Source organism: Aphelocoma coerulescens, chromosome 3 (assembly GCF_041296385.1).
Source record: "Aphelocoma coerulescens isolate FSJ_1873_10779 chromosome 3, UR_Acoe_1.0, whole genome shotgun sequence".
NCBI classification, from domain to species: Eukaryota; Metazoa; Chordata; class Aves; order Passeriformes; family Corvidae; genus Aphelocoma; species Aphelocoma coerulescens.
In genome coordinates this window covers 66,526,624-66,554,176 of record NC_091016.1, presented here as the reverse complement: position 1 = coordinate 66,554,176, position 27,553 = coordinate 66,526,624, and the positions used below count along the sequence as shown (strand labels likewise).

Sequence of the window (27,553 nt, the reverse complement as noted above, 5' to 3'; positions counted from 1 at the left end):
CTCTGCAGGGCCAGGAGTTGTCTTTGATGATAGTTGTAGGTCCCTTCCAACTTAGGATATTCTATGATTCTATGATACGGGTGTGCTTCAGCACACAAAGAAACCTAGATAAGTGCAGCCAGCTGTTTGAAGAAGGTATGTGTAGTAATGGTATTTTGGTTGAGTTTTTGGTTTTTTGGGGTTTTCTTGAGGTGCATAGATTTTCGTAAGGTACCTTGGAGGCTTTGTTGCAAAGCTGCTTGTTTTTTCTCTGTGTAGGTGTCCTTGGCTTTTCTTTCAAGTAAAGGAAAAATCTCCCCCCCCCTGCAAAAAGATGAAATTAAATTCTGGTCGTGTTAGGACTAGTGAACGATTCTTTGATCAGGAACTGAAGGAGGTGTTGTCTTGACATCATCATCTTTATCTTGCACATTTTTGCTGCTAGTTTGACAAAATCTCAATCTGCAAACTTTTCCTCCCTGTGCAGAGTGAAGATTTCCACATATATACACAGTACTGCACCAACTACCCAAGGTAGGAATTATGATTCCCTTTCTTCCTTTTTCCCTTAGCCAGTTCATGTAATGCAAATTACAGTCTATGCAAAAAAAAAAAAAAATCAGCTTCTCCCCTTCCCAGATTGGAGGAATGGTAACAGAGTTTACCTTTTATGTGAAAAAGAAAAAAATTACAATAATTTTTAAGAAATGCTTATCTGAAGTTTTGTTTTATCTATTCTTGTGGTTCATTGCTTTATCCTTCTTTAGAAAATGATGGTCTTATTCTGTAATGCTGCTTGTATAATTCCCAGTAAGAGAGATCGGTTGCATGTCAAGGGGAAACATAGCTGAATGCACAAGATGAATAAAAAAAAGCCAAACCAAACAACAGAAAAAGCAGTTATTAGAATGGGGACCTGCTGCCCCTTTTTACAAGCTAAAACGGAAACAATTCTTTACTTTACTTACAGACTTATGGAAACAGAGTGTCTTAAAGCTGTGTATTGATGTTTTCAGGTCTGTGGCTGTGCTGACAGAGTGCATGAGGAACAAGGCACTGGCCAAGTTCTTCAGAGAGCGGCAAGAAGCACTGAAGCATTCTCTGCCTCTGGGCTCTTACCTCTTGAAACCTGTCCAGCGCATCCTCAAGTACCACCTGCTTTTGCACGTAAGAAATGTATTTAGTTTAGGGCTGCTGCACATTGGAGTTCCTGCCTCTGGTACAAGGCTTGTTGGTTAGAAAGGTTCTGGTTTTCCTTAAATACTCTTCCTTTTGTGGGTATTTGATTTCTACATGTGGAGACTTTCTGTCTTCATCACTTCATACCATATGCATCTATTTGGAGTGGGGAATTTATGGTAATTATTTTAGACACATTGAATTAGTCTTTGCATCCAAATAATTAGCACTTTTTTTGAAAGCTGGTCTGTAATTCTGAAGTTGTTTGGAAAATTCTTGTTGTGATTAAACATTTTTGTACCCAAGTTTATTGTTCCGATGAAGAACAGTGTTTTTCCACATGTTGCAATGCTGGGGGTGGTTGAAAGAAGGACTAAATACATATAAACACCCTGACTGCTAAGAATTTTGTGGAGAGGAATGATGGAGGAAGTGGGAACTCTTTCAATATTCAGTGAATTGACTTAAGCAAGTTTCGGAAATTCATACTTTATTGTTAACATTTTCCACATATGTTTCCTATTAGAGAGTCATGTTCTAGTGAAGTGTAAAGACACTGATCCTTATTTAAAATGCCTGGTGCTTTTCTACTCTCCAACTGTAAAGTAATGCCCAGTGTAGTTCCATCAGGGTTTTGTAAGTGTGTAGATATGTTCTGTGTTGGAGGAAAGCCGTTAAATGCTGTCTGAAAAGTCTCCTGTCAGTGTGCTGCGCTCTCTTTATGTGCCTCTCTGCTCACATTGGCTGCTGCAAGTGTACTTGCTGCTAAACTGGCCCCAAAGGCTTGACTTTGTTCGTCATCTTGTGTTACTCAAACTGATAGCAGCAATCATCATTGCATCAATAACAAAGGCAGGAACGTTGCCTTCAAGTGATTGTGATGCAAAGACAAAAACAGTACTGATAAAAACATAGCACTGCGTTCGTCTGGGAAAGTTCACTTAGGAATATGGGGACTTTGGTTTTTTTCCCTTTGTTGTAGGAAATAGAAAACCACCTTGACAAGGACACTGAGGGCTATGATGTGGTGCTGGATGCCATAGATACCATGCAGAGAGTGGCATGGCATATAAATGACATGAAGAGGAAACATGAACACGCCATCAGGCTCCAGGTGAGTTCCCAGAGAGATTTTATGGGTGTTTGTGAGCTGGTTTTGTCAATATATATGCAATTAACATTTTTTAGTTTATCTTTTCTTTTAATCTTTGTCAGTCATAATTTAGACTTCTGTTGAGCATGCCTGTGGCTGTTTGATCTTGGAAACCATGGTCATAACTGCTGCAGGAAAATCTCAGACATCTCTAACCTACAAGCAGCATCCTGTAAAGCATTTATTTTGCAGTAATATGGAACTTAAGATAACTCTTCTTTCTTCCTTTCCCTCAATTGTACAGCGCTGCTGTACAACCCTAGGGCATGGCTTTGTTCAGAAATCCTGTGGTTTCCGATTTCTTCCCTTTGTGCTGATTAATTTTGTTTTGAGGCATTTCTTTTGCTGATTCTTGTGTAAGTACTTTCCTCTCGGGTTTTAGAAGACTCATTATCAGTTGCTTTGTGAAAAGCATAAACCTAGAAACATGATACTCAGAAAAACTCTTAACTTTGCTTCAAATGAAGATTTTTTTGAGGAGAAGAAACAAAAGCTACACCCTGAGTAAATATTGGCATCAAGAGCAAGCTCTTTTGTGGAATTTTTGCTCCCATTCTGTTTCCAGGTTCCCAATGAACCATACTTTTATGTTACATTTTCAATATTTATATTGCTTTAAGAAAATTGGGGGGATTTTTTTAGTTTATAAAAGGGAGTAATAAGCTTATCTCATTTCAGAAATCCATGTCGTGTAATTATTTGCCCATTTTTTTTTTTCTTTTTAATGTCAATTAAATTCATTCATTCATTCATTCATTCACCCTTTTTGTGGTTTTGTTCTTTTTTCTGTTTTTCGGTTGGGTTTTTTTTTGTTTGTTTGTTTGTTTTGGGTTTTTTTTAATGATTTTTTTTTGTGTTGCTGTTGTTTATGTGTAAGGAAGATTCAACAATGTCTTCCCTGCAGCAGGGTAATCTTTGCCACATATTGCTGGAAATGCATGCTAATGACTTTTAACAACAATCTGCTATAAATCTGAGTAATTATGTTTGGCAATAAATAAGGGTTAAATGCTTTTGGGAAAAAAAGCTTTTTTTTAATTTATTGAGTTCAGCTGGCAAATGTGTGGGGTTGTGGAAAATGTTTATGTTCATTGCTGCCCTCTAAAAGTAAACCTTCTGCAGCCATAGGGATAGGCCTTCTGTGGGCTCTCACACTGCCGTGGGGTCTGTAATGCTGCAAGTATTGCAACAGCAGTTCCTTCACAGTGTCCCTTGACAGTGGTGGACTTGTTCCCTGTGCTGTATCCTGACTTTTTAAGTTCCTGGAGAGATCTGATACAATGCAACTTTTAGGTTTTTTTTCTCCTTTTTTTTTTTTTTTTTAACAGCTGTCTGTATAGTCCAAAGTGGATTGCTTTGGGGTTTTATTCCTGTGAATGCTTTAGCCAGCATTGGTGCTTCAAATGGAATGGGATGTTCTCCAGCTGAAAGCTGTATTAAAGTCTAATGTCCTAGAGGGCCCAACCTAGGATGAGGCAATCTGTCCCTGCTTTGCTAGTGCTGCCAGGTTTAAAGCCTGATGGATATTTTTAAAAAGTTCCCTAGTTAAAGGTTTAGCCTGCTTTTAGAATTTGGTGTCCCATGCTTAAGTCCTATGTCATTGCTGTGGAGAGAAAACGCAAGCAGTTTAGGGAAACCTAATAGCCATAGCTAAGTGACACAGTCTTGTGAAGATGTTTTTAGATGTTTCTCCAACCTTTTTTTTTCTTAAGTAATAAATAAGGTGAGAAATATCTGTGGTATCTACAAAAATCATTAATATACAAGCCAATATTGAGATGTTCAGTTGACCATATCACTTGTCATCCTTTAATCTTCTGAGAATCATCTCTTCAATCCAAACACCTCACAGAAGTGTCTTCTGTGATGGGCCTATGGGACATGGACATGGCATTATAATTCATTCAGTGGGAGACCACACAACTTAAGGAAGATACCCAGGGTGAGAGGGAAATGTTAAGAGAGATTGGTTGGGGACATAGAGGAGAGCGTGAGAGAGACTAATGACTGAATTACAAAAGGTTTTCCATTGGGAGCAAGGGGAGCAGAGGTTGTGCTCTTACATTACAGGCTGCCCCAGGAAGATCAGGGCTCTTTGCTGGATCCATGCAGAGACAGTAACCAGGACTCAGGGCATGTTTTAGTCTGGGCTTTGCAATGAGCCTCCAAGCACCTGGCTGCAGTGTTACACATAACCTACCAAGCTCAGTATTGGTGTCTGGTGACCATCCACTATTGGATGCTAAAGATTATATGGGAGAGTGGGAATGGCCGCAGCAGATCATTTGGGTCTTTTGTTTCAACAAGACCTCTGAAATTAATTTTGGTTGTTGTTCTTTGATCTGTTGCAGGAGATACAGAGTTTGCTCACTAACTGGAAAGGGCCAGACCTCACGAGTTACGGGGAGCTGGTGTTAGAAGGAACGTTCCGCATCCAGCGAGCCAAAAATGAGCGCACGTTGTTCCTCTTTGACAAGATGCTGCTAATTACAAAAAAGAGGGATGAAATGTTTGCATACAAAGCTCACATACTGGTATGTCAGAGAGCAGGTGGTAATGTGCTGTCTACATGTCTCCCCAATACTCCTCCGTGATTCACATTGTTTTCTCTCTTCATTGCAGTGTGGAAACCTGATGCTTGTTGAAGTAATACCAAAGGAACCACTTAGCTTTAGTGTCTTCCACTACAAAAATCCTAAGATGCAACATACTGTCCAGGTATGAAGAGAAACTTCCCTGCCCTGGGTAACCTGGCTCATGTCCATATGCTGTTTATCACCCTGCATAGTGCAGGAATGCATTCTTCTCATGGTGCCCAATTTTTTTATCAGGCAAAGTCACAGCAAGACAAGCGCCTTTGGATTCTTCACTTGAAGAGGTTAATTCTAGAAAATCATCCTGCTAAAATTCCTGCCAAGGTAAAAACCCCAAAAAAACCCAACCAACCAACCAAAAAACCCAAACAAAATCACAAGACACTTCCTTGTATGCCTACTTAACTTAAAACAATCTTGTTAGCTGCAAGATGCATGCAATATACAGAGAGTTTAGACTCTCTCCAGGATGTTAATTAACATGTTGTTTCCTTATATCTTTAAAAGTTCCTCCAAATTAATGGGAAAGTTCCACTATAATTATCTGCAGGGCTTGGTATGGGAGTAGAAGAATTTAACTGGGCTAGCAGCATTTGCCTGCCAAGACATAAGTAACAGAGGTGCAATGTCAGGAATCTTGACTCTAGGAGCACATCTTAGCTTGATGCTGCCTGTCTGCAGAGCACTGAGATGCACTAATTGCAGTACTGTAGATGTTTTTAATTTTAATCTGTCTTGGTTAGGTATCATAGCAGTGAAGCCATTGGCAGCACACACTTCACTGCAAGTACACATGCTCATCCTGAACCCAGCATCCTTAGCTGGGACATCTGGCCCTTTTTGGTGAGATAGCTAGCAAGCTTTATGCCAGAAAAAATGAGGCTCTGATATCATATTCATAGCTATAATATTTCAGAATAAGGAATTTTTCTCCTCTTATTTATGAAATCCAGTCTTAGATCTTCAGGTGATGCCTCCCAGTGTAACATACAGCACCCCTCAAAGGGGGTTAGCCCTGGTTAGCTCTTGCCAAGACAAAGCAGCCACTGACTCGTATGGAAACAGGATTTTTTTTTCACACTGAGTTTACTCTTGGTTTTTCAGTTTCTCTGATTGTTTTTTCACTCCGTTTTATGCTATAATAGCTAACAAATGTTACCTGTGACTGACATGCACCATGCTGTACTAACATGCATTTTCAATGGTGTGACAAAAGAGACTTATGGGAGAAAAAAGCCCTAGCAGGTCCTATTGCTAATTCTCCTCTTATCTTTTGTTGCCAAAGTCTATTAAAGGCATAATGTTTATGCTGGTATCCATACTTACACTGTAAATACTCAATGCAGCTTATTAGGCTGTTAAAAGAAAAAGAATTACAGCACGATCCCAGCCTTTGTATCAATTTTTTTTTTATTTCTTATTAGATTTTTATTTTATCTGTGCAAAGAATGTGAAGCCAAAAATATAGTCTGCTCAGTGAAGCAATTTCACTTGAGAAAGGAAAAGTCTAATGAAATAAATCTCTGAGGTTATTGGCACATTTTAAATTTTTCTTTTTTCTGTCAAACCAGTAATTGCTTGTTGTGAGGCTTCTGTCTGCCCAGTTTTTGGAGAACTTAATAATAGTCCACATGTGACGCCTGGTGGAAAATTACCGAACTGCACCTGTAGAAGGGCAAGCACTTTAGATGGGGTATTTCAGTTTAGATTGTTTTCTTATTTAGTAGCTGATATGCCTCCTAAAACTTCCAGATTTTTTTTTTCTATTAAAAAAAGGGACAAATTTTAAGCAATCAGGGGATGCTGTCTGTCCTGCATCAATCTTTCTTAAACCAAATTTTGCCTTTTTTTTAATAGCTGTTCCACAAGGAAAATCTTGAAGGAAGAAAGGTTTATAGCATTTTAAACACCAACAACTTTAGAGTTAAAAATATAATATGGGAGTTAAACTATTTGGTAATGCTGCTAACCATATTTATTAGTTCCCAAATTAAAGTTGTTGTTATTTGCATATAAGTTCACTACTATCTGTAATATGCAATAAAGCTTGCCCTCCTACTAACAGTTTTAACTTCTTCATTTGTTATTTTTTCTCTTCCAGGCCAAGCAGGCAATTCTCGAAATGGATGCCATACGTAAGTTCGCTCTTTTTCACTTCTGTTTTAAAAATTAATAAAAACCATCTTCAAAATTTTGGCTTTAGCTGTTGGTTTCATCTGAGATGGAAGAAGGCCAGGCTTATGTTCCTTGAATTACGACCCTGCTGGAAAAGGCAAAATTCAGTGCAGATCCTTTAGACTTTGTTGGGAAGGCTCTGACTGAGAAACTGGCAATCAAACGTGATGGTGGTGGATAAATGTTGCTGGGTTAGTCCTCTGGAGCCGGGCACAACTACATGGGCAAAGAATTTCCATGGCTGCCTGGGTAACAGCTACCCTGCAGTGGCATATCTTGCTTGCGTAGCTTCAGGCTCTGATAAGGTGCAACTGTATTAGTCACAAAGGGACCATGGCACTGCCTCCAAAGGGAGCTGCAAGGTGTGTGAAGTGCCATCCTTGTCACTCTCTTATTCTCTGTGCCTCTGCTTGTTCCACAGATCACCCAGGCTTCCACTATAGCCCTGAGGGAGAAATGAAATCGTCTTACCAGCCTAAGGAAGGCACTGCTCCTCACAGAGTGAGAAGGAAATCAGGTGAATAAACTCATTTACCACCTAGATGACAAAAGAAAAAACAAGCAGGGTTGTTTTGGGGGTGGGTTAGGCTGGGCACGTAGAATTGGTTTTTAATCTGCACTCCAGGCAGATTTAGCATGGTGTCTCTCAGATGTGGATGAAGTATCTTATCAATCATTTGGGGTTTTTATGATTTATTTTTTTATCTAGTGTTTGCATTTAATTTAAGGAGTATACATTTGTAATGGTGGATGCATAAAGAACAGTTGGTACTCTAACAGATTAAGGAATGCATATGCAGGAAAGCCAGTCACATTAATTAAATCTGACTTCCCCCCCACCGCAGTTATTATCGTCTCAGAAGTGGTTCCATCCTGATTATGATAGGCTTATTATTTCAAAACATGATTACTATCTTTACTTAGTGTAATGTTTGCCTGATGGGTCATAGAGAATTTAGAGGTGGTTATGCTGAGTTTGGGCTTTTTTTTTTCCCTTTCTAGCTCAAAGATACATCCATAATTACTCTCAAAGACACTACCAGTGTCTTTGTAGTTGGGTGACTTTGTATTGCAGTCACTGTGGTCCCCTCTTTGTCTCCTTAAAGACCTTTCCAATTTGGAGTGTGCAACATTGTCTATTGGGAATGACTTAAACAAAGCTCATGAGAATACTGATGTAATGATTTAACATACAGCAGCATTTGTGTCTGAAAAACAGTCAAGTTCTAATAGGTTGAGGTGTGTTCCTTTGTTTCTGAGGTGTTTGCACACCTTTGTTGCATTGGTGCTGCTCTTCCTGTGAAAGGAACAACACAAAATACTGATCAAAGGACCTCCTGTGTAATCTTCAGCTACTTACACTTTTTAAGCCCTTTTAAGATGTTGGTACCCTATGCATTTTTCTAACAGCAAACCTCTAACACCTTAGAGCAATAACAGAGGTGACCAGGTCTTTTGAACGCAGGAATCCTAGCATGGGATAAAAACTTGCGTGCCTTGATGTATGGAGGGCAGCTGCTATTGCATTAAGAAACAAATATGTTCTTTGGTAACAGCTATAGATTTGACACTTCAACAAATACTTCTTCTTTGTGAGGAAATTTTGTGATAAAGAAATTAAAATCTGGCTTCACTGCATGGGCTCAGAAACTTGAATTTTTATATAAGTTATAAAAAGTTGTCCAGGATGCCCACAGCTTTCTTTGGAATGTCACAGTGGGTAAACATGTTGTTGTCTTTTTCAGAACCCTCATCTAGAGTCCATAAAGTTTTGAAGTCAAATGGTAAGCTACTTTGTGTACTGTTTACTGACCTGGTGCTTTGGTACTTGTAGAACAAGTAAAGACAGATTCTTTTTTCTTGTAACTGTCCCTAAATGCATTAGGGGGAGGAAGAGGAATTTTGGAAAAAAAAACAAACCCAAAATGTTTGTATTTAAATCTAGTATCTGCTTTTCCACACTTTGGGTTTGGTCCTGTAAACATCCTAGGAACTGGTCAGACCACATCTTGGCCATTGTGAACAGTTCCTCATATCACAGCAGTGCTGCAAAATCAGGGCCTCAAGTGGAACTCTGGTAAAGCTCATGCTGTCTCTTTTTTATCAGAGATCCTATAGTCTGTTTGCTCAATTGCTGCTGCATTCAGCCCCCTTTGGGGAATTCGTAATTGGGGTATTAGTGTAGCATTGAAATGGGCATAGATTGATACCAGTTTGATTATTCACTGATGTGTGTATTTCTGCTTTCAGATGTAAGTCCAGATATTCAGAAGGTAAGCCATTTCTTGTATTTCTTGTTTTAGCACATTCATATGACTTAGAGCACAGTATTTACTGGAGAATTTGCATCTTCTTGGGTATGTTGACCTTAAGAATGAAAACAAACCCATAAATGTTATTTAGCATCTCAAATAAGATTACTGGAATGAAAGCAGTAGAAATACAGCTTGCTATTTTGGGAATATTTAATAAAAAAAAGACTGATCCAGATATTGTTGTGGTTTATAATACAGTCCAATCAATTACTAGCTCTATAGGATACTTTAGAATACCACTAGAATCAAGGAGTGCTGTGTATAAAAATAGTGTTTATTCTTTGGATCATATTATCTTTGCATTTATTAAATAAGACTGGAAAGTTTCAACTTACTCTGAGATATATATAGATATATATAGATATATTATCAAACAGAGCAGCAGAGCAGATGCAGCTTAAGCAGATCGAAATGAGCATTTCTAATTTTTACATTTTCTGTAAGAATATATATTGAAATTCCCAATGTAGTTTGAAAGTCTCATGTTGAATTTCAGGTCTTAAGGTTTTATTTAGGAGGGAATTTTAAAAGTGTGTGTGTTATAAACAGAGTACTTTGTGTATTCACTGTGATGCCATAACACTGAAACTCAGGATTCGATGGGAGTGGGGTTTTTTTGCATATATTTTTTCAGTTCTAAATATTATGTGGAAAAGTACTGATTGTTGTACTTCTTTATGAATCTCCTTTCAGTGCAGCTAACTGACTACAGGTTAAACATTGCCTGTGAGTCTGATGTAAAACAGGATCTTACTAAAATATAGAATCTCTATAAACTTCTAATCAAAGTTTCACAATTTTCTTTTTTAAGCGGATGGGCATTGAAGGAGCCCTATTATCTCAAGCCACCAAACTAGGATCAAGTGAATCCCTGCTGAATTCTAGGAAAAAGGTTTCACTGGAATCCAGTGGGCTGGAAAGCCAGTTTCAAGAGTCTATTGAACGGGCCTACAGTAGTGATCAGGATGAAAATCTTCAGACTTCTGCTACGGAGCAGATTGATGCTGATGACGAAGAAGAGTCTGAACAGGTAGGAAAAAGAAGGGAAAAAATAAAATAATTTTTTCCTGAGTAGAATGGAAGAAGGATTAAAATTATATGTAAAATAGCCATTAGGTAGGAATGCTTTGCAAGCATTTACAACTTTCTCTCCTTAGAAACATTTTTATTTAGGCTTCATACAATACTGTCTTGCATTTTAACAGAGAAGATGTAAAAGTAGCCCCTATACAGGCGGAGAATTTCCCACTGCTTGAATGAGATTTTACTTAGTCCTTCACAGTCGTCAAACCTAGTTCTGACAGGAAAGTTTTACCTGTTGCGCACAGCTGGCTTTTCCTTGCTTCTTCAGCTGATGCCATGAAAAAACCTTTTTAGGCCGTATGCAGAGACAGTGCCTTCAAAGCAAGGACTTGAATATTAAGTTAAGATTCAGGCACTGCTCGGTGTGATGGGGTGCTTCTTGATCTGCGAGCATCTGGCAGTAGCTATGAACATGTGAACTTGAATATGAGAAGTTTTGAGTAAGATTTCTGAAAATTAGAGTCTTTATCTGTTACTACAGCACAGATGGTAGTTTTTCCCACTCAGTATGATGTTTCCACACATTGCAGTACCTTTGAAAGACTAAAAATCCAACTTCAAAATATGGCTGTATTAAAGAATCTAGATTTTCAGTTTATTTGGTTTAGTTGATAGTGAGATCATATCCTTGTGTGGTTCATTTATTTTGTGAATTATCTAAAACCAGTTATTGAAATTCTTTTTGAACCTGACTGTGCATTTCCTCTTTGAAGTCAGACTATTTGCGTTATAAATATTTGACAAAATAGTGTCTTGCACCAGTTTTAGTGCAGTGTCTTGTAATTCTCCCTCTTGCTGACATAAGTAAGAAAGAAAGAATGAGTAAGCATAAAAGAATACCACCGCAAAATGTATACTGTTAGCTTAGTGGTTACTGCTAGATGTGGCAATGACACTTCCACAGGTTTTCTAAGCTCTCAGTAATTCTTGTGGCAGTGCTCTGACGACTCATAAGCTGTTTCATCTCCCAGTGTAGATCCCTGACCTATTCTAGCTTGTAATAATTCCTCTGAACTAGACTATACAAAGAGCTGTATATTTTATTGCCCTTCCCCTGTTTTATTTCTTTAAAATCACAGCAAAACTCACTGCAGAAATCAAAAGGGGGAAGAAAAAGACTTAATAGTCAAGCTGCTGAAAATGTTGAAAAACGGAGAAGTCTCAATCTCAATAAATGTGAAATGCAGGTATGTAATTATTATTTTTTACTTCTATTTTGCTATGCATCAAAGATATGTCAAAGAAATCTGTTTTCCCGAGGTTGACAGATACATCATCTTCTGTTTATGTCAGAAGACATAATATTTTATATAATATTTATATGTTTATAAATATAATATAATTAAATAAATATAATATTTATATTCATATCTATGATGAAAGACTCTTCTAACAAGTAACTAACCAAACCAATCAGCATTAACTTAAGACAAAAAGAATTATTTTTCCCTCTCTCTCCCAAACTCTGGCCAGCAATCTCTAAAGCATCCTTTATGCCAGCATTAGTGAGCACGTGGCCTTGCTGTAAATTAGATCTGGATGAAAACTTACACTAAAAAGAAAAAGAAATTTTCAGTGGCATGTGCTATAGAGCATAAGATTCCTTTCTGCTAGGGTTATAGGCAAGGAAAGGGAGGAGAACAAAACTTTTGGCACAAGCTCAGAGTCAGATTAGCTTAATCCAACTGTGAAACTGCAGAGTTAGCATAAAAGGTTTAATCTAACTCCTGCCAAACAAATTTGCCTTCAATTACTCATGCATTAACATAAGCTACTGTCTTGTATTTGAAGTAAGATGTTTTAAACACCAAGAGTGAACTCTGAGCCATGGTAAGGATTAGGAAGCAAAGTAGTCTGGCACTGCCACCTTGGCTCCCTCGCTCTCTGTTGAGAGAGTGCTTGCTCTGCCCATCTCCCCATAATTCCATGCTGCAGGAAACACCGGTGCTATGGCAGTCCTGTAAAAAGAGGGAATTGCTGTATTATTACAGGGATTCCAGGGATATGCTAATGTTACCTGCAAATTTCAAATCTCCACAGAACTCCAAGGACCCTTCAGATGAAGAGTCCACCCAGCTGAATACTGATCTTCCATTTTCCTGCACGGCTAGACAGCCGCCGTCTCCTCGACAATTCAGCACACCCCAGAGCAACTCTCTGATCATGAATATCCTTGGGGGAAGTACCTCTGTCAGAAACATCTGGACAGACCACCAGATCAGGCAGGCATTGTTTCCCAGCCGGCGCCCACCTTATGAGAACGAAGATGATGAAGACGATTATCAGATGTTTGTACCATCAGCGTCTACATCCAACACGAGTTCAGCTCCTGGTGGAGAAAGGAGGGGTTCTTCGGGGCGTCCATGCAGCTGGCACTTGGGACAAGTGCATCAAAACGAGACTCCCAGCCCCACTCGCCACAAAGTTGTTAGACGGGCCAGTAGTGCTGGTGAAAGCAACACACGTCCAGCCAGCACCAGGTATAAAACAGGGGAGCATGGTTCTCGAAGGGAAGTGAAGATAGCAGAGGGGAGCAGTAGGAATGCATATCCCGAATCTTCAGAGGAGCTGACCATTGATGATATTGAACATGTTTATGATAATATCAGCTATGAAGACTTAAAGCTGATGGGTCTGACAAGAAGGGAGGAGACACCCCATGGTCCCCAGAGATCTGCTAGAGACTCTCTGTATGAGGCTGAAAGCAAAAGCAGATCAGATTCACCTTCCAAAAAGAGAACAGCAAATCAAAAGAGGACCTCCATTCATGCTAGTCAGGAGGAGATACTACTCAGTAAAGAAGCACCAACTTCAAGTTTGGATGAGCTCAGGATTGTTGAAGACAACATCTATGACACCATACTGCTTCCAGAAACATCACTATTGAATTTTAAATGTGACTCCTTAAAATCCTCTAAAAGGAGGAGTTTTTTGGAAAAAGACTTTGCATATTGTGACAATCTACGACATTTTGTTTCCGAGGAGAGCCTCCAGTTCAGTGAAGATGAAAGCCCTTACCATCGTGTTCCTGTTGACAATGACTATTTGAGTTTAGTAGATAGCTCCTCCAACTCTGACTCGCTGTCGCATAAGTCTGCTGCAGATAAACTCTCAGAAGAAGTAGATGAGATTTGGAATGACCTGGAGAACTACATCAAGAAAAATGAGGAAAAGACAAGAGACCGTGTCCTTGCAGCCTTTCCTGTTTGCAAAGATGACATGCAGGAAAGGCTGCATGCTGGTAGCACACCTGAACTGAGTAAAGATGTAGAGTACTCACTGTCTACTCTCTCTCTGCCAGAAACTCCTATTTTCCCTAAAACTGTGAAGCCCAGGGCTGCCACCATAAGTGAGGCTAATCTCAGGCTTGAAGACACTACACCATGCAAGGAGAACTCTTTCATGAGTTTGAACAGATCTTCCTTCTCCAGTGAGATGCCTTTTGTAGATAGTCCATGTGAACCTGCCAGTAGTGTTCTGTCCAGCGCACCTGCAGAGGGTGTGGAAAATGACTTGGCTGTTATGGATAAAACAAAGAACAGAGTTTTTATGATGGCAAGGCAGTACAGTCAAAAAATTAAGAAGGCTAACCAGCTTTTGAAAGTTAAAAGTCTAGAGCAGGAACAGACAGCTAACAGACAACAGAAACTGAAACACAAAGATCTTGCTGCTATTCTGGAGGAGAAGAAACAAGGAGGTCCTGCTATTGGTATGTTAAAAACCTTTCTGTACAGATACATTTCTTTAGTAGCTTTCAGTGAACTTTGTGTTCTGAACTGGAAGATTATGAATTTTTCTCACCTCAGTCATTGAGTATCAGGATTGTATTTTCTGTGTTACGACTGAAATGAATTTTCTCAGACAGCTTTAACATGAACAGTCCTTTATATCTCATTTCTTATTGTGACCTGGTAACTTTGGGAAGAAAGAGTGGGGCAGTGTCAGGAAAGAGCAATTCAACTGAGGCTGGAAGTAGAAATCACGCCTGAAGCACTATTGGCCTCTCTACAGAAAAGCAGATATTTCCTTTAGTAGTGTGATCTTCAGAGTTTGACTAAAGTGTTTTTCCAAGTTGGTTTGCCTTCTCACAAGTCACATACATCTGCTCAGGTGCCATTCAGAATCATACCTATAAGCATAAGGAATGTGGTCAGATAAGAAAGAGCTGATAGTGTTGCTCGAGCTAATGAATGGCAAAGTCATGGCTATGCAACAACTCTGGGACTATTTTTGTCCATGATCAATTGAAACAAATTGAAGTCGTCGAGGCAGCAGACTGCATGCAGTAGAGTGTCATTCTTGCCTTCTTGTGATATTTTTAAAAGTCTCCAAATATCTTATTTACCAGGCCATTTTTAGAATGTTCTTTTCTATTTTAACATGAAACAAGCTGTGTATTATTGGAACCATGTGCTGCATTGTGTCCTGCATGACTGCTCACTGTAGCAAGATATTTTATGCTTCTTTTCCTCAACAAAGTGTACTGAAATGTGACGCAAAGGCCTTTCCAGCCTCCATTGTTTCACATTACTTTGCAGAGGCCAAATTTATTGACACAACTGAAAGCTTTTCTCTACCAATACTAAGTGTTTTGAGGTTTTAAAATTTTAACGTGATTAATTGAAATTGATTCCTTGTCTCTGCTAAGTTAATTCTCTCTTCTTTCTAGGTGCCAGAATAGCTGAATATTCCCAGCTTTATGACCAAATTGTCTTCAGAGAGAGTACTCCTAAGGTCCAAAAGGAAGCTGGGGCCACTCCTCAGGAGCCATCCGCTGGGAGGTTTTCCACACCCATGGCCCCATCTCCTCCCCATTCCCAGCCTGCCAGTGAGTGCTCAAGAGCAGAAGATTGGCTTTTGCATTCTACGTACAGTAATGGCGAGCTGGCTGACTTCTCTCCATGGCCTGAATCCCAGGACCCAAAGTCCAAGAACTCATACACAGAGGCTGGTACAAAAAGCAATTCAAAGCAGTTGCCATCAGCTGGCTCGGTGCCTTCCCTTCAGATTTCCAACCGTTTGCATGTCCCAGCGCAAAGGTGGAGCGCCATTATAAGCCAACCAAACAAAGAGAACTTGCATCAAGATCATGTCTATAACTCGCTGGGGAGGAGAGTAAGCAATGTGAAACCACAGGCATATGGCAGGTCACAGTCCTCGTCCTCAATTGTGGTCAACCGGTCTGGAGAATCAATTGTATATAATAATGAAATTGATAAGAAAAGGCTCCATTTGAATAGGAACTTTAGATTCAACAGCCATCAAACTCCAGGAATTGCTTCAGGATGTACAGGGCCGGAGATGAGAAAGCAGATCTCTGAAAACTGTTCAGATATGATTCTGCAGGATTCTCAAAAGGTGCTGAGAGTGAACAGAGCCTCCCCTCTGACAGCACAGATGGCCACTCAGAACTATTTTTTGAATTTCAAAGATTCTGAAGAAGGAGAAGGGGATGATGATGACTACGTTGAAATAAAGTCTGAAGATGAGGGATCTGACTTGGAGACTTCTCAGAACCAAACAAGGAAATCAGATCCTAAACTGCGTAACACAGATGCTGTTCCTTCTGAAACATTCTGTGGCAAAACTGTCTCCTGTACTCCTGCAAAGTCTGCCAGCAGCAAACATGCACTTACCCCATATCTGACTGCATACAGTGATTCAGATAAACTGAATGACTACCTGTGGAGAGTACCATCTCCTAATCAGCAGAATATTGTCCAGTCTTTAAGGGAAAAGTTTCAGTGTCTCAGTTCAAGTAGCTTTGCTTGATGCTTTCAGTAATTTCTAGCTGTACTGCCTTACCATGACAGAGTATATACTAGGACAATCAGTACTGGCATCATGTATTTCCGTAATATTACAGTATCAGGCATTGTATCACAATAATATTGTAAATAGATGTGAAATGTGTCTTTTAAAAAATGGTTTAGAATCCTGGATGTGAAAAAGGCCAAATGCGCACTGTCTGGGGTCTCTATGTAGTACATGTGAACTTCTCATCTCCTACTGAACCTTCACATCTCTTCTTTGTTAGGTGTGATACCCCCTGATTCTTACCATCGAACCAGGTGTGATGCCATTTGATTCTTAAACCATTTTATCACATGGAAACCTTGGTATTTAGACTTTCCAGTTGGTGTCCAGTGTTCTGCATCCAAAATACCTGCATGATATTACTCTGCTTACATACAGGAGCATTTAGCTGGGCAGCTGCTCCTGTGACTGTCCAGATTTCTGAGCAGGGTTGTGGTTATTACCCCAACAGGCTACATGTGCAATTGCACATAGTTTTTGCACGTTACTTTTGCATCAGATAGATTCCAAGTGTGTGGGACCAATGCATATGCTACATTATTTTAGAGCAAGCTTCTTACATTTTAAAGAAAACCTAGTCCTAGTACTTGTGCCAGGCTGATAGCTCTGTGGTCTGAAGCCTCTTCTACTTTCTGGAACTGCGTAGGAGGCAGAAGATGGGCAGTGGTGTCTTTTTGAGAACCTGTGGGTGTGACACAGTCCTTGCCTGGGGAGTGGTTTTGGCATTAGAAGGGGAGCTGCACTGCTTGTGAAGAGGGCTAGACCAGTTTTGGTACCTCCAGTGATGATGGCGTTTGTGACATGCAAACAAAATCTGAGTATCTTGTAGATCAGCATCCAGCAGTCAAAAGCTGCTGTGCAGAGTTGAAGAAGCTGTGTGTTGTATGCAGTGACCTGCTGGGCATTTATTCAAGTCCCAGTGTCAGTAACCCTGCGAGAGAATGAGGCTTGGCCAGATTCTTGGGTGAAATACTAATTGTGGGGCATGTTTGGCCCATAGAGTGGTTTGGTGATAGTGCTGTTTGAGTGACAAGCTGCAGTCCCCAGGGCATGCATCTCCTGTAGCAGGAAGTGACCCTTCCTGACAGAGAGCAGTACATTTTGTAAATCAGTCAGGGCTGACTCTAATCCAATTTATGTACAGTAAAAAGTAGCTTAAAAATGAGAATACATTCCATTCTTTTGCAAATAATGTAAAGAATAAATGCTGCCATTTAGAGCAAGGACAGGCTTTCCAATACTACATACTCCCCTTCATCGTCTTTGTTGCACAGCTTTGGATTCTGTTACTTGAAAACATTGTACCGAAAGGAAAGCCTAGATACATCTACACTGATCATCTTGGGTGACTTGTTCTTCTTTGGTGCTTACATTCTTCAGATTACATGGATAAAGCCAGTACCGAGTTAAACATATCAATAAAGAAAGGAATTTCATTGAAATACTATTTTTACTAACCACTTATCACTCCCCTCAGTTACAGAGCTCTGTACTTCCAGAACAGCTGATTATTTACAACACTGGTTACCATGAGGAAAACCTGAAGTTATCAGTGTACAGCTAATACTTGTAGACGAAGATTTGAGGACTTGAATTTATTAGAACCGACTAAATTATTTACCACACGTATCTTGCATTGGCTAGGAGTTGTTATTTTGAGGGCTGGTTGGTCATGGTACTTACTAGCTCATACCACAGGGATACTTGTTACAGTCAGCATACCCCCTGTGATAGGACCCCTATCTATCTAGTAAAATCCGACTGAGAAATAATGTTGTACATATTTAAGACGCCGAGGTGTAGCAGAGTCCATATTTATTTAATATAGCTTGTAAAGTATTGTAAATATGGATAGAAGGTAAATCTGTGGGCGCACATCTAGATTTGTTTAAACGGCTTTAGGAGAATGTTTAACTCGCATCTCATGCAATCAATGGAGTTGGGAGGGGAGGGGAAAACAACCAACCAATCAGAAAAAGGGACTTCTACTAGTATTGTAACTTCTCCCAGGGACCATTTCATACTATTTTTAATAAACGTTGAGTATGCAAAAGCTTTGGGTGCTTTTCATTGCGGGGGGCGACGGAAGGAAGTTATTGGCTTCTACCTGTCGGAGCTGATGTTTGGGGGTGATTTGGACGGGGTTTGTTTCTTGCAAATAAAGCGGAAGCGAAAGCAGGGGAGCGCCGGGGCGGGGAGCGGGGGCGGGCGGCGCTCCATCCCCGCCCGCCCCCTGGCCCCGCTCCCGCCCCTGCCCCGTGCCCGCCGCCGCGGCTGCCGGAGCGCACCGGAGGGATGAGGAGCGCGGCGCTGCGGCGCTGCCTGGCCCCGGCGCTCCCCGCCGCGCTGCCGCCGCCGCCGCGGAGCCGCGGGCTCAGCGGGCCGCACCCCAGGGGCGGCGGCGCGGCGGCGGCCGCCCGGTAAGAGGCGCACGTGGGGAGGCAGCGCCGGCTGATGCAACCGGGGGGTGCGATGGTGTGGGCATGGAGGGAGGAGGGGTGAGGGGCATTTGGGCGATACGCCCTCATTAGGGGCGTCGGGTTGGTTTTTTGAGGTGGGCTTTTTGGGGGGCCTCGTAGTAAAATGCCCCCCTTCTCCCAGAACCACTGGCGGGATTTGCTCTGGGTTTTGGTGGTGGCATTTTGAGAGCGAGCAGAGCAGCCGTCATGTGGCGGTGGCTCAGGTGAGGAGGTGCGCAGATGTGTGCCTGGAAAAATGTGTCCCTGGTCGCCCCCTGCCCCTCCCCGTCCCGATTCAGCCTTGGACGGGATAGTCTGCAACGGCATTAAATTGAACTGGTTATTGGCTTCTCCAAGGGTACGAGCTACCAAAAATCCACTCCAGGCTGTTTTCTTCCGTTTGACTTCCTTGCTGTGGGAGGCAGACAGATGTATTTCAGGGGGTCTCCTCTTTGCCCAGCTGGGAAAGTATCATCTGCACACGCCAAAGATAACAGGAGAGCTGGCCGCCACTTAGCCAGAAACTTTTTCCGGACAGCATTCCCAGTGCCTGGCTGTCACTGGTTTTTCCAAGAAGCAATGCGGCAGACAGAGGTGCCTTGTCTCCCTTCTGCCAGTGGTTTTGAAAGGCATCCATGAGACTGGCTGGTCTGCTGCTCTTGGGGCTGGTGTAGCCCATGTTAAGTCGTGGCAGCCGCAGCTGCAAAGGCTTCTGCATCTGTCACAGCCCTGGCCGAGGGTATGGAAACGAAGAACCCACCTGACCCAAGAACTGATCTAAGAGCACAGGGTGGTGGTTCTCTGCTGCGCTTCCCATGGTGGGGCTGGACAAGCCTTCTCATGAATTCGCACAGCCTAGCTATAAAGCTTTGGGCATGTCAGAGCAATGCCCCACATAGCTATAAAAAAAACCCCAAACCTTTGGCCTGTTAAGGTTTTCTGTAGCTGCCTGCTGAACACCAGCCCTCACAGTTCACGTCCAACCATAATTTTGGAGATTAAAAATGTATGTGCCTAAGCATTTCTGTTATGTTGTTGGCTAACATTGGTTTCTGCCGACTAATGTCGGGAGGGTTTATTTTGTTAAAGAATTTGCTTGTTACTGTTGCAGCAGAGTCACCGAGAACGCAAAGAATTCCTTGGCCTCTCTTAAGAGAGAAAACCCTCGACTTGAGCCAACGCTTGCCATTATTCAGGTAAAGCATGTCTGTGCTCACTGGCTGTGAGAGATCTCCTTTGGTACCATTTCTTGTCTGAAACTTCAGAAGCACACAATGCAGAAAGTAATTTTAATCCTTTTTTTATAAAGAATATTATCTGCTTTATTATAAAGCAAAGCAATGGGAGGAGGTAGTTCCACCAGATGGTAGATTGCCCTTCTTCAGGCCTGAAACGTCACAGCAAAATTCAGACTGTGGGAGAGCTTTGCAAAGGAAGGGAACAGTTTTATCCCTTCTTCCTTTTGCTAACGTAGTCTTCCCCATTGTAAGTATGGATCGCTTTTTCTCACAGCTTGTCTAAGTTGATTAACTTAAGAATTGAATTAAAGTAGTGTTCTCAAACCTTTATTTAGCTTGAAGCTTTTTTTGCAATCCTGAACAAAGTGCTTACGTGCCTGAAAACGTGGGCCTCCCTTCACCTCCCACCCCTGAAATAACAATGCCAGGATTAATGAAAGACCCTGTTGCTTCCTGTCAGCCATGTTACCTTTGGGTAGCTGTGGCTTATCACTGTCTTACTGCTCTTATAAGAAGAGGAAAACCACACTGAAAAGTCCCAGTCAGCTTAGCAGAGTCAGTGTGAAATAAGTGCCCTGTGTAAAGTGTCAGCGTCCCATAGAAGTAGCAGCACTTTCTGATGTGAAGGAATCTTGTAGTAATTGAGAACCCTTGTTTTACTAATGCTGTGAAGAGCTTTCCATCCCACTGATGGTGCCATTTTTAATAGGCAATCGAAATCAGAAATGAGGATTGCTATCCCTGCAAAGCTGAAAGATGTTTGTCCTTAGATTTCTTAAGGTTTCAAAGCCACGAAACTAGGGATGCTTGTCATTCAGTGGAGACCCAGAGCCATGCAGGCAAAAATGTTATTGTTGTGTTTCTTCAGATGGTGGTATTGGTTTTGAGTGGGCACACATTGAAACTGATTCAGTAGGTTTTAAGTTTAAAACCCAGCTGTAAATATTTTTGAAGTACTGATAGTGAATCTAAGTAATGCAGCAAGAGCTTTATTTCAGTAGGTCTTCTAGTGAGGCTGTCTGAACAGGCTCTCCCATCTCTTACCCTCCCTAGTAATTGCATTTAATGTTTTCACAAAGCCCTCTAAGGCTAAAGCTTAAGGACTGCTAGAAAAGCAGTGACCTGTCTCCATCCAGTTGCACCATGAGCTGGACTAGGACTGTGATCTACCCCAGCCCAAGCGGTCTAAAGAGGCTTCCTTTCAACCACGTTTGTCTGCTGGGTCTGGTTTTCTGCATGACCAAATGTGTGTTTTATGCTGGCACGATGGAAGGGATGTCCCTGTTTACCCCACTTGGTTTGTTTTGCATCAGGAGGTGGCTGTAGGAACATGTGTCCTAGATCCTTCTGAGTGAAATTCACCCAAGCTGTGTTCTCCAGCTGTCAGTCAATCTAGCTCTGGTCTAGTTGTGAGGAGTGAAGCAGAGCCCACTTTAAATGTGTATCTTTTGGTACAAAGAAAACTTGCTTTGGTCTACAAATGTTCATATGATGCACTGCTCTACCAGGAGTGTGGGCAGAGCCTTAAGATTTGTGCTGCTCCCCATGTGACGCATCTGGCCAGAGGAGCAGAGGGAGGGCAGTGAAATTATCTCCTTTGCCAGCCACTCTTGAGTAACAGCAGGCAGCATGACAGGGCAGCACTGGGAATAAGGAGTTGCAGACTGAACCTGCAGTGGAATGATTTTAGGACTGTCCTTTTCCTCTTGAGCCAACTGAACCTGAACTGATGCTGAAATTGATACCTGTGTTGCTTATTATCTGTGTTGAGCCTTGGTTAGAGCTGTGCAACAGCAAAAAATGAGTGGTGGATGCTTCTTAATTTTTTTGAAGCTGAAAACTAAAGTAAGGCATCAGGATCGTGCTTAGCAGGGGAGCTGTTGCCCTGCAAAGCTCAGCAAAGCACCACTGGCTCCCCTGCACCCCCTGTCCTGCCCTTGCACCCTGCCAGCTCATGTACTGAGCTCTGGCCTCACCTGTGCTGCTCGGTGGGTTTTGATAGGAACCAGTTCAGGGCAGGGACTTTCTGCACTCATACAAGGTAAGTGTTCACCTGCCAGTGCTGCAGCAGCGGGGACACTACAGGGGGCAGTGTGGTACCACCAGTTGCTCCATCCCCGTTAAACCTCTCGAGAAGTCGGTGTGGGGGCACAGTCCCACATTTACTGGCATAGGGGAGCAGCTGCTGAGCTGTCCTTAGACCTGTCTCTTCTTCCCTCAGCACAGTGTGAGCTCTGCACGGTGTCCTCGGTGCAGCAGCCTCTGTGCTGCCACTCACCACCAGCCAGATTTGGGGAGTGGGATGCCTGAATGCTGGCAATGCAGGGAGGGAGGTGGGAGATAGAGGACAAGCCCTCCTTCCCTAACAGATGTTGCCCCTCTCCATGAAGCCTGTCCTTTTAAATGCTCTTTTTATCACTGTTAGCCGTATTGAACTATCTGGGATTAACAGGGATGGCCTGTTTCTTTCTTAGAATTGCTTTTTATTAGTTTGAATACCTTTAGACACAGACATTGTCACTACATTTCTTGCATAGACATGTGCTTTAGTGTACTCACATTTTTAAATGTATTATTTTAAAACTCAGTTTCTGTTTTGTTCCCCAAGGCACATAATGACCATTTGATTCAAGAAGCAAACAAGAATTTTGCCAAAGAGGTAAGCTTTAGCTGATGCATGTGTTAATAATCATGAGCTACTTGCCTTTGGTAATTTTAAGTCTTTTCTTTGAACAGGTTGGTCTGCGTGTTATTCACATCTGTCTTCCTGAAGGCAGCACCAAGGATGAGGTAACTGAAGCACCTGAAGGAGTCCTCCTTTTTATTGCTTCCTTGTATTTATTGCTGACATTCATTATATTTTGACTGACCACTAGTAAGTCAAATTAGGGTTAGGATTGCCTTGGTTTAAATAGCAAATACTATCCCATTACTGGCAAGAGTGAGAAAAGAGAGAATTAATGGGCATGTCTGCTGTTCCCTGGCAAGCTGGGGCAGAATCAATAGAGTAATGTTTTGGTTTTGTGCTTGGTGTTTAACCTCATACCAGCTCTGGTATCCTGTTTCCCACAGTTGCTCTTGTGACTGTACCTGATTCTTGCCCAAGTTATTCAGCAAAATTAAAGATTATATGATTATATAGGGAAGGGAGAGGGAAAGGAGAGTGGGATGTTGAATTTGTCTATTGATCTTTTAATGTTTAAATTATGTATTAAAAAACAATCATCCACCCCCAAACCACTAGAGGCCTGAATTCTTTACCTTTTTGAAGCCACAGCACTTAATATCAATTGTGTTTTAAGTATAGAAAGCCATGTGAAAGTTGAACCAGTGAAGGAATGTATAGTAAAAGATGACACTGTTCCCAGCTGGCCTCCTTGTGCTTGGCAAATTTGATAATCCTTCAGGCTTGTGAGTTCTGTGTACAGCTTTGTTTTCCAGTACACTTTGTTCTTAAAATGTTACTGCCTTGCAGTGTAATCTCAAGAACTGCTTCCAGATACATTGAAAGGAACTTACTGTGAAGTTTTGTAGATTATGGATAGTCAGCTACCCATTTAAGAAGAGTGGGCTTTTGAAATGAAAAACAAATACACTTTCTTGTTGGTAAATGCGTTTTATCTGTTGAGTAACACAGCAGAAATAGGTAAAATACAGTGACTATGCAGCAGTAGTTGCTGTTACTTTGAAGTAGTATCTTAGAAAGTGGTTGAGCTGTGTATTTAAAGAGAAAATGGGGGTATTTCTGTTATTTGAAGGAAGTTAACTTCCAATAAAATTCATCATGGTTTGCTTACTCTCTTGCTTACTATGACAAAGTTTTTTACAGCTGCTAAAATCCACATCTCAGTTGTGTTCCCTGGTGTGGGAAGGTGGGAGGGATTTCAATACCATGTACATTTGGGTTTTGCCATAACTTCCTCTGTACAATAAAGGCAAGTTAATACTACACTGCTTTACCCTGCATGAGTTATAAGTATTTTAAATGCCGTGATGATAGAAAGCTGAATTAAAGTCAGATGCAATTAAAATGGAAAACTGAATTATTTTCCCAGGAGGCAGAAATACAGCTTTGAGTTTTAATTGCTCTGTAGGCCCCCAGCATTTTGTAGCATATCAAGATTTTTTTAAGAAAAATGTGGATATTTTCATGTCCATATTGTGGTATATACAGTTATCCTATCTATTGCAATGTATACCAGTCCTGTTGCTGTCAAATACCACAGGACCTTAGTAGATATGCTTGTTTTTGCCTCAGGAGTCAGGAAACTAAAGAGGCATTTCTGTACCAGTGATATGCTTGTATAATCTGTGTTTAGCATGAAAGTAGTACGTTCTCTTGGCTCAGAGTTGCAGCTAATCTAACTCCTGCCTAATTCCCCTAGCTTAATGTTGATTGCATATCAAATGTGTGGGTAATAGAGTTCACAATTATACTGAATAGTTTACAAGAAAAGCATTTTAAGAAGGCATGGTATTAGTTAAGGAAAAAAAAAAATACTTGTAATCCTTTTCTGTTGGATATTAATCCAATTCAATTATAAAGCTTTGTGATGCTTGCACACGGATTTTATTTACATGATGGGAAGACATGCTTGCATGGCATTTCTCACCTAAGAAAACTTCAACGTGTTTTGTTCCATTGTATTCTTTCTGATCACAGCAGAATAGCATGGATCAGCATTGCACTTTAGGGAGGAAGTATTCAAGGGTAGGTAGTACAGTCTCAAGTGTTGAATATGACCAATTATAAGCCACTTGAACTTGCATCTGGTTCAGTACTTGAAATTCATAAATTTTTCTGCAGTGCCTTTTCAACATAATTCTTCACAAGACAATTGTCAGCTCTTAGGATCAGGGTGTTTTGAGAAGGAAAATTGGTAACCATATATGCTGGTTTAATAAAATGAGTTTTTTCTTGTACAATTGTTTTTTCAAGTGTTACAACTTTTTGTTCATGTTCTGTGTTGGGACGTGATCTGGTCCTGTTTTGAACTATGTATTACCTCAGGCATCTTGTTTCTAAAAGCATCTTCTGAAGCCATTGCAGTGGCAAGCTTTTGCTGAGGTTTGGAATGGTGAAACACAAACTGCTTTTGGCAGCTTAATGTCACATAATACTTGTTTACTTTGCAAGATGTTTAGCATGGAGTCAGGGTGGCTTAATTTGGTAAGCCATGGAAATATAAACTGAGTAGAGCAGGTTATTGCTTTTTCATTTAGAATTTGCAGTAATAAGCAAGGGAAGCCAAGGTGGCCATAAAGTAATTGAAAAAAAATTACAGGTTTTACCCCATTCTAATCAGATTCTCCTTTTATCTGTTGTTCTGATCTTTAATGCTTTTTATTAACTTCCTAGATTGTCAGTGAAATCTTGAGACTTAATGAGGATCCTAACGTGCAGGGCCTTGCTCTTGACCTCCCAGAAAGCTTATATAGCAGTAAGGTATTAAACGCTGTGAAACCAGAGAAGGATGTGGATGGGTAAGTGGAGTACTGAGAAAAAATATTAGCAGACACAAGCCTGATGGCTCTGTAAAATCAATTTGACCCTGTGCTTTTCATTAATGGATTCCTCAGTCAATGTGTCTGGCTGTGCTATTGAGCAGTGATAAAAGATGCCTCTGAATCAATGAGAAGTCTTTCGCTCAAGGAGTTTTGGTCATTATCTTCGTATTTTTTACGTAATGTATATTCAGGGCATAGTCTTTTCAAAGAAGTAAAAAACAAAGACTTGATTTACTCGTGCTACTTAAGGTATTTCAGTACTTCAGTAATACAAGTGGTAGTCACAAAGTACTGAATTTTCACAAGAAGGATCGATGGAAAAATTGCAGAGAAGGTTTTAACTTCCTTACAGCACTCTCTTGTGGTGAGAGAGTAGGCTATAATAGTTTGGACCCATTAGCACAGATTTCCAATCAGTGTTGAGTTGTACTGCTCTCTGAAGAGACCACTGGTGTTATTTAGGTTTGTGAGTTACCATTTTGCTGCTCTTGCAGCCTTCCTGCTCTTAGCTGCAGGCCATTACCATTTTTTTTAATCCCACTCTCTCTCTTTTTTTTTTTTTTCATGTCAGGAAAAAAATCTAAAAATCCTTCAAATTAGTTACCTTTCCTCCACCTATGTGGAGTACTGAGATTGTTGGAGAATGGAAAATTGGAGCATCCTTGTGTATGAGAGAGAATGGAGTGCAGTGTGGAAACACCTGGGTTACCTCCTCCTAAACTAGCCTGAGCCCAGCAGGATGTGTTGCCTCTGGCTTGGCTCTGGCAGCACTGGCCTGGTCTCACTGCAGCCAGTGAAGTGTTTTGGCCCAATGTGCTGTGCCCAGTCATGATAAGTAAAGAGCTGCCTGTGTATCGTGGGATGGTGTTACTCATTCTAACTCACAGATCCCTTTCCTGGCCTCTCTCGAGGCTCAGTGTGTTTGTCTGTCTGGGTTGTGGGATGATACAAATTAGCTGCAGTACATGACTATCAGAGGATTTGCTTTTGTGAGAGATGTTTGCTCTTGGGATTACCTCTTAGCCATGTTACAAGCCTTGCTGGGGATTTATGTTACACAAACTTTTTTTTGTTAAATTGCCATATTTTTCCACTGCAGATTGTCCAGTGTAAACCTAGGACGCTTGGTACATGGTGATGTCAATGACTGTCTAGTTCCTCCTACAGCGTGTGCTGTGATGGAGCTTCTTGAAGAAATAGGTGAGTCCTTCTATCATAATCATTACATTAATTTTAGCCTAACTATTTTACTCAATTTTAATCCTCACTGGGAGTCAAATATAATCTGACCTTGTTTTGTTTTCTATTTTGTGTTGCGTTCCCACCTGACATATATTTGTCTCCTGCTATTGAGGAACCTCAGTGACATCTGAATGCTGTATTTGCAGAAATAGGTCTCAGGCCTACAGGTTTTGGATATTAGGCAGGGGCTAGCTGCCATCAGCAGATTTAATTTCACTGAAGACACACAAGACATGTGAGTCTTCCAAACAAAAAATACATACATCACTTGGGGATTTCGCTTGACTGTTTTGATTAGTCTGAGCAGTTGGAGAAACCCAGGTTTGCCTGTAAATTGCTGCTGAGCAAATCTTTTGGTTTGGATTGTGTCATGTCAATGCTGTCACTGGCAGATTCAAACAAGCTGGTTTACTGTGTGTGGAGACGCTGTTGGTTTAAGGCAGCATTTCAGAAGTTGTCTCTCTTACAGTGATTAATAATTGTTGAAACGAGGATTTCTGTAGCAGAACTGTAAACAGAAGGTTAAATGTACTTAGTAACAAATGTGAATGAAAGGATTTGTGCAAAATACCAGAAAGCCAGAAGAACAGTATTTGCTAGAAATTAGTCACCAGGAAACTACTTAAGACCTGTGGTTGTTGTCACTGCACACGCTCCAGAAGAGCTGCCCGTGCTGGCCCAGCTGCTGTGGCTGTGCAAGCACAGGGCGCTGTCCCTGTGAGCCCCTTTGCTGCCCCTTCTGGAGTGCTGCAGCAGTGGGTGGCCTGGGACGAGCTCTGCGTAGCTGCTGGTGCTTGTGCCCTGCTCTGGG

At 41.2% G+C, this 27,553-nt stretch overlaps 2 protein-coding genes across 8 annotated transcripts in view; both read left to right on the top strand.

The window, feature by feature from the left end:
• Positions 1 to 17,737, top strand: part of PLEKHG1 (pleckstrin homology and RhoGEF domain containing G1) — a 126,492-nt gene extending 108,755 nt beyond the window's left edge. For all 6 annotated transcript variants that reach the window (XM_069010668.1, XM_069010670.1, XM_069010669.1 and 3 more), the window contains 14 exons: positions 467 to 513; positions 996 to 1,146; positions 2,141 to 2,272; positions 4,663 to 4,845; positions 4,934 to 5,029; positions 5,143 to 5,229; positions 7,007 to 7,040; positions 7,502 to 7,597; positions 8,826 to 8,864; positions 9,331 to 9,353; positions 10,207 to 10,425; positions 11,558 to 11,665; positions 12,519 to 14,187; positions 15,148 to 17,737. In XM_069010668.1, the coding sequence (XP_068866769.1) occupies positions 467 to 513; positions 996 to 1,146; positions 2,141 to 2,272; positions 4,663 to 4,845; positions 4,934 to 5,029; positions 5,143 to 5,229; positions 7,007 to 7,040; positions 7,502 to 7,597; positions 8,826 to 8,864; positions 9,331 to 9,353; positions 10,207 to 10,425; positions 11,558 to 11,665; positions 12,519 to 14,187; positions 15,148 to 16,250 (3,987 nt within the window). In that variant the 3' untranslated portion in view covers positions 16,251 to 17,737. The remainder of the gene's footprint in view (positions 1 to 466; positions 514 to 995; positions 1,147 to 2,140; positions 2,273 to 4,662; positions 4,846 to 4,933; positions 5,030 to 5,142; positions 5,230 to 7,006; positions 7,041 to 7,501; positions 7,598 to 8,825; positions 8,865 to 9,330; positions 9,354 to 10,206; positions 10,426 to 11,557; positions 11,666 to 12,518; positions 14,188 to 15,147) is intronic.
• An 853-nt stretch (positions 17,738 to 18,590) lies between these two features.
• The window catches only part of MTHFD1L (methylenetetrahydrofolate dehydrogenase (NADP+ dependent) 1 like), a 149,160-nt gene continuing 140,197 nt past the window's right edge, over positions 18,591 to 27,553 (top strand). The window contains exons 1-6 of one of the 2 annotated variants that reach the window (XM_069010665.1): positions 18,591 to 18,715; positions 19,866 to 19,950; positions 22,601 to 22,651; positions 22,729 to 22,782; positions 25,352 to 25,476; positions 26,600 to 26,700. In XM_069010665.1, the coding sequence (XP_068866766.1) occupies positions 18,591 to 18,715; positions 19,866 to 19,950; positions 22,601 to 22,651; positions 22,729 to 22,782; positions 25,352 to 25,476; positions 26,600 to 26,700 (541 nt within the window). Of the gene's footprint in view, positions 18,716 to 19,865; positions 19,951 to 22,600; positions 22,652 to 22,728; positions 22,783 to 25,351; positions 25,477 to 26,599; positions 26,701 to 27,553 lie in introns of those variants that run through there. The other variant, XM_069010666.1, reaches the window with a different exon arrangement.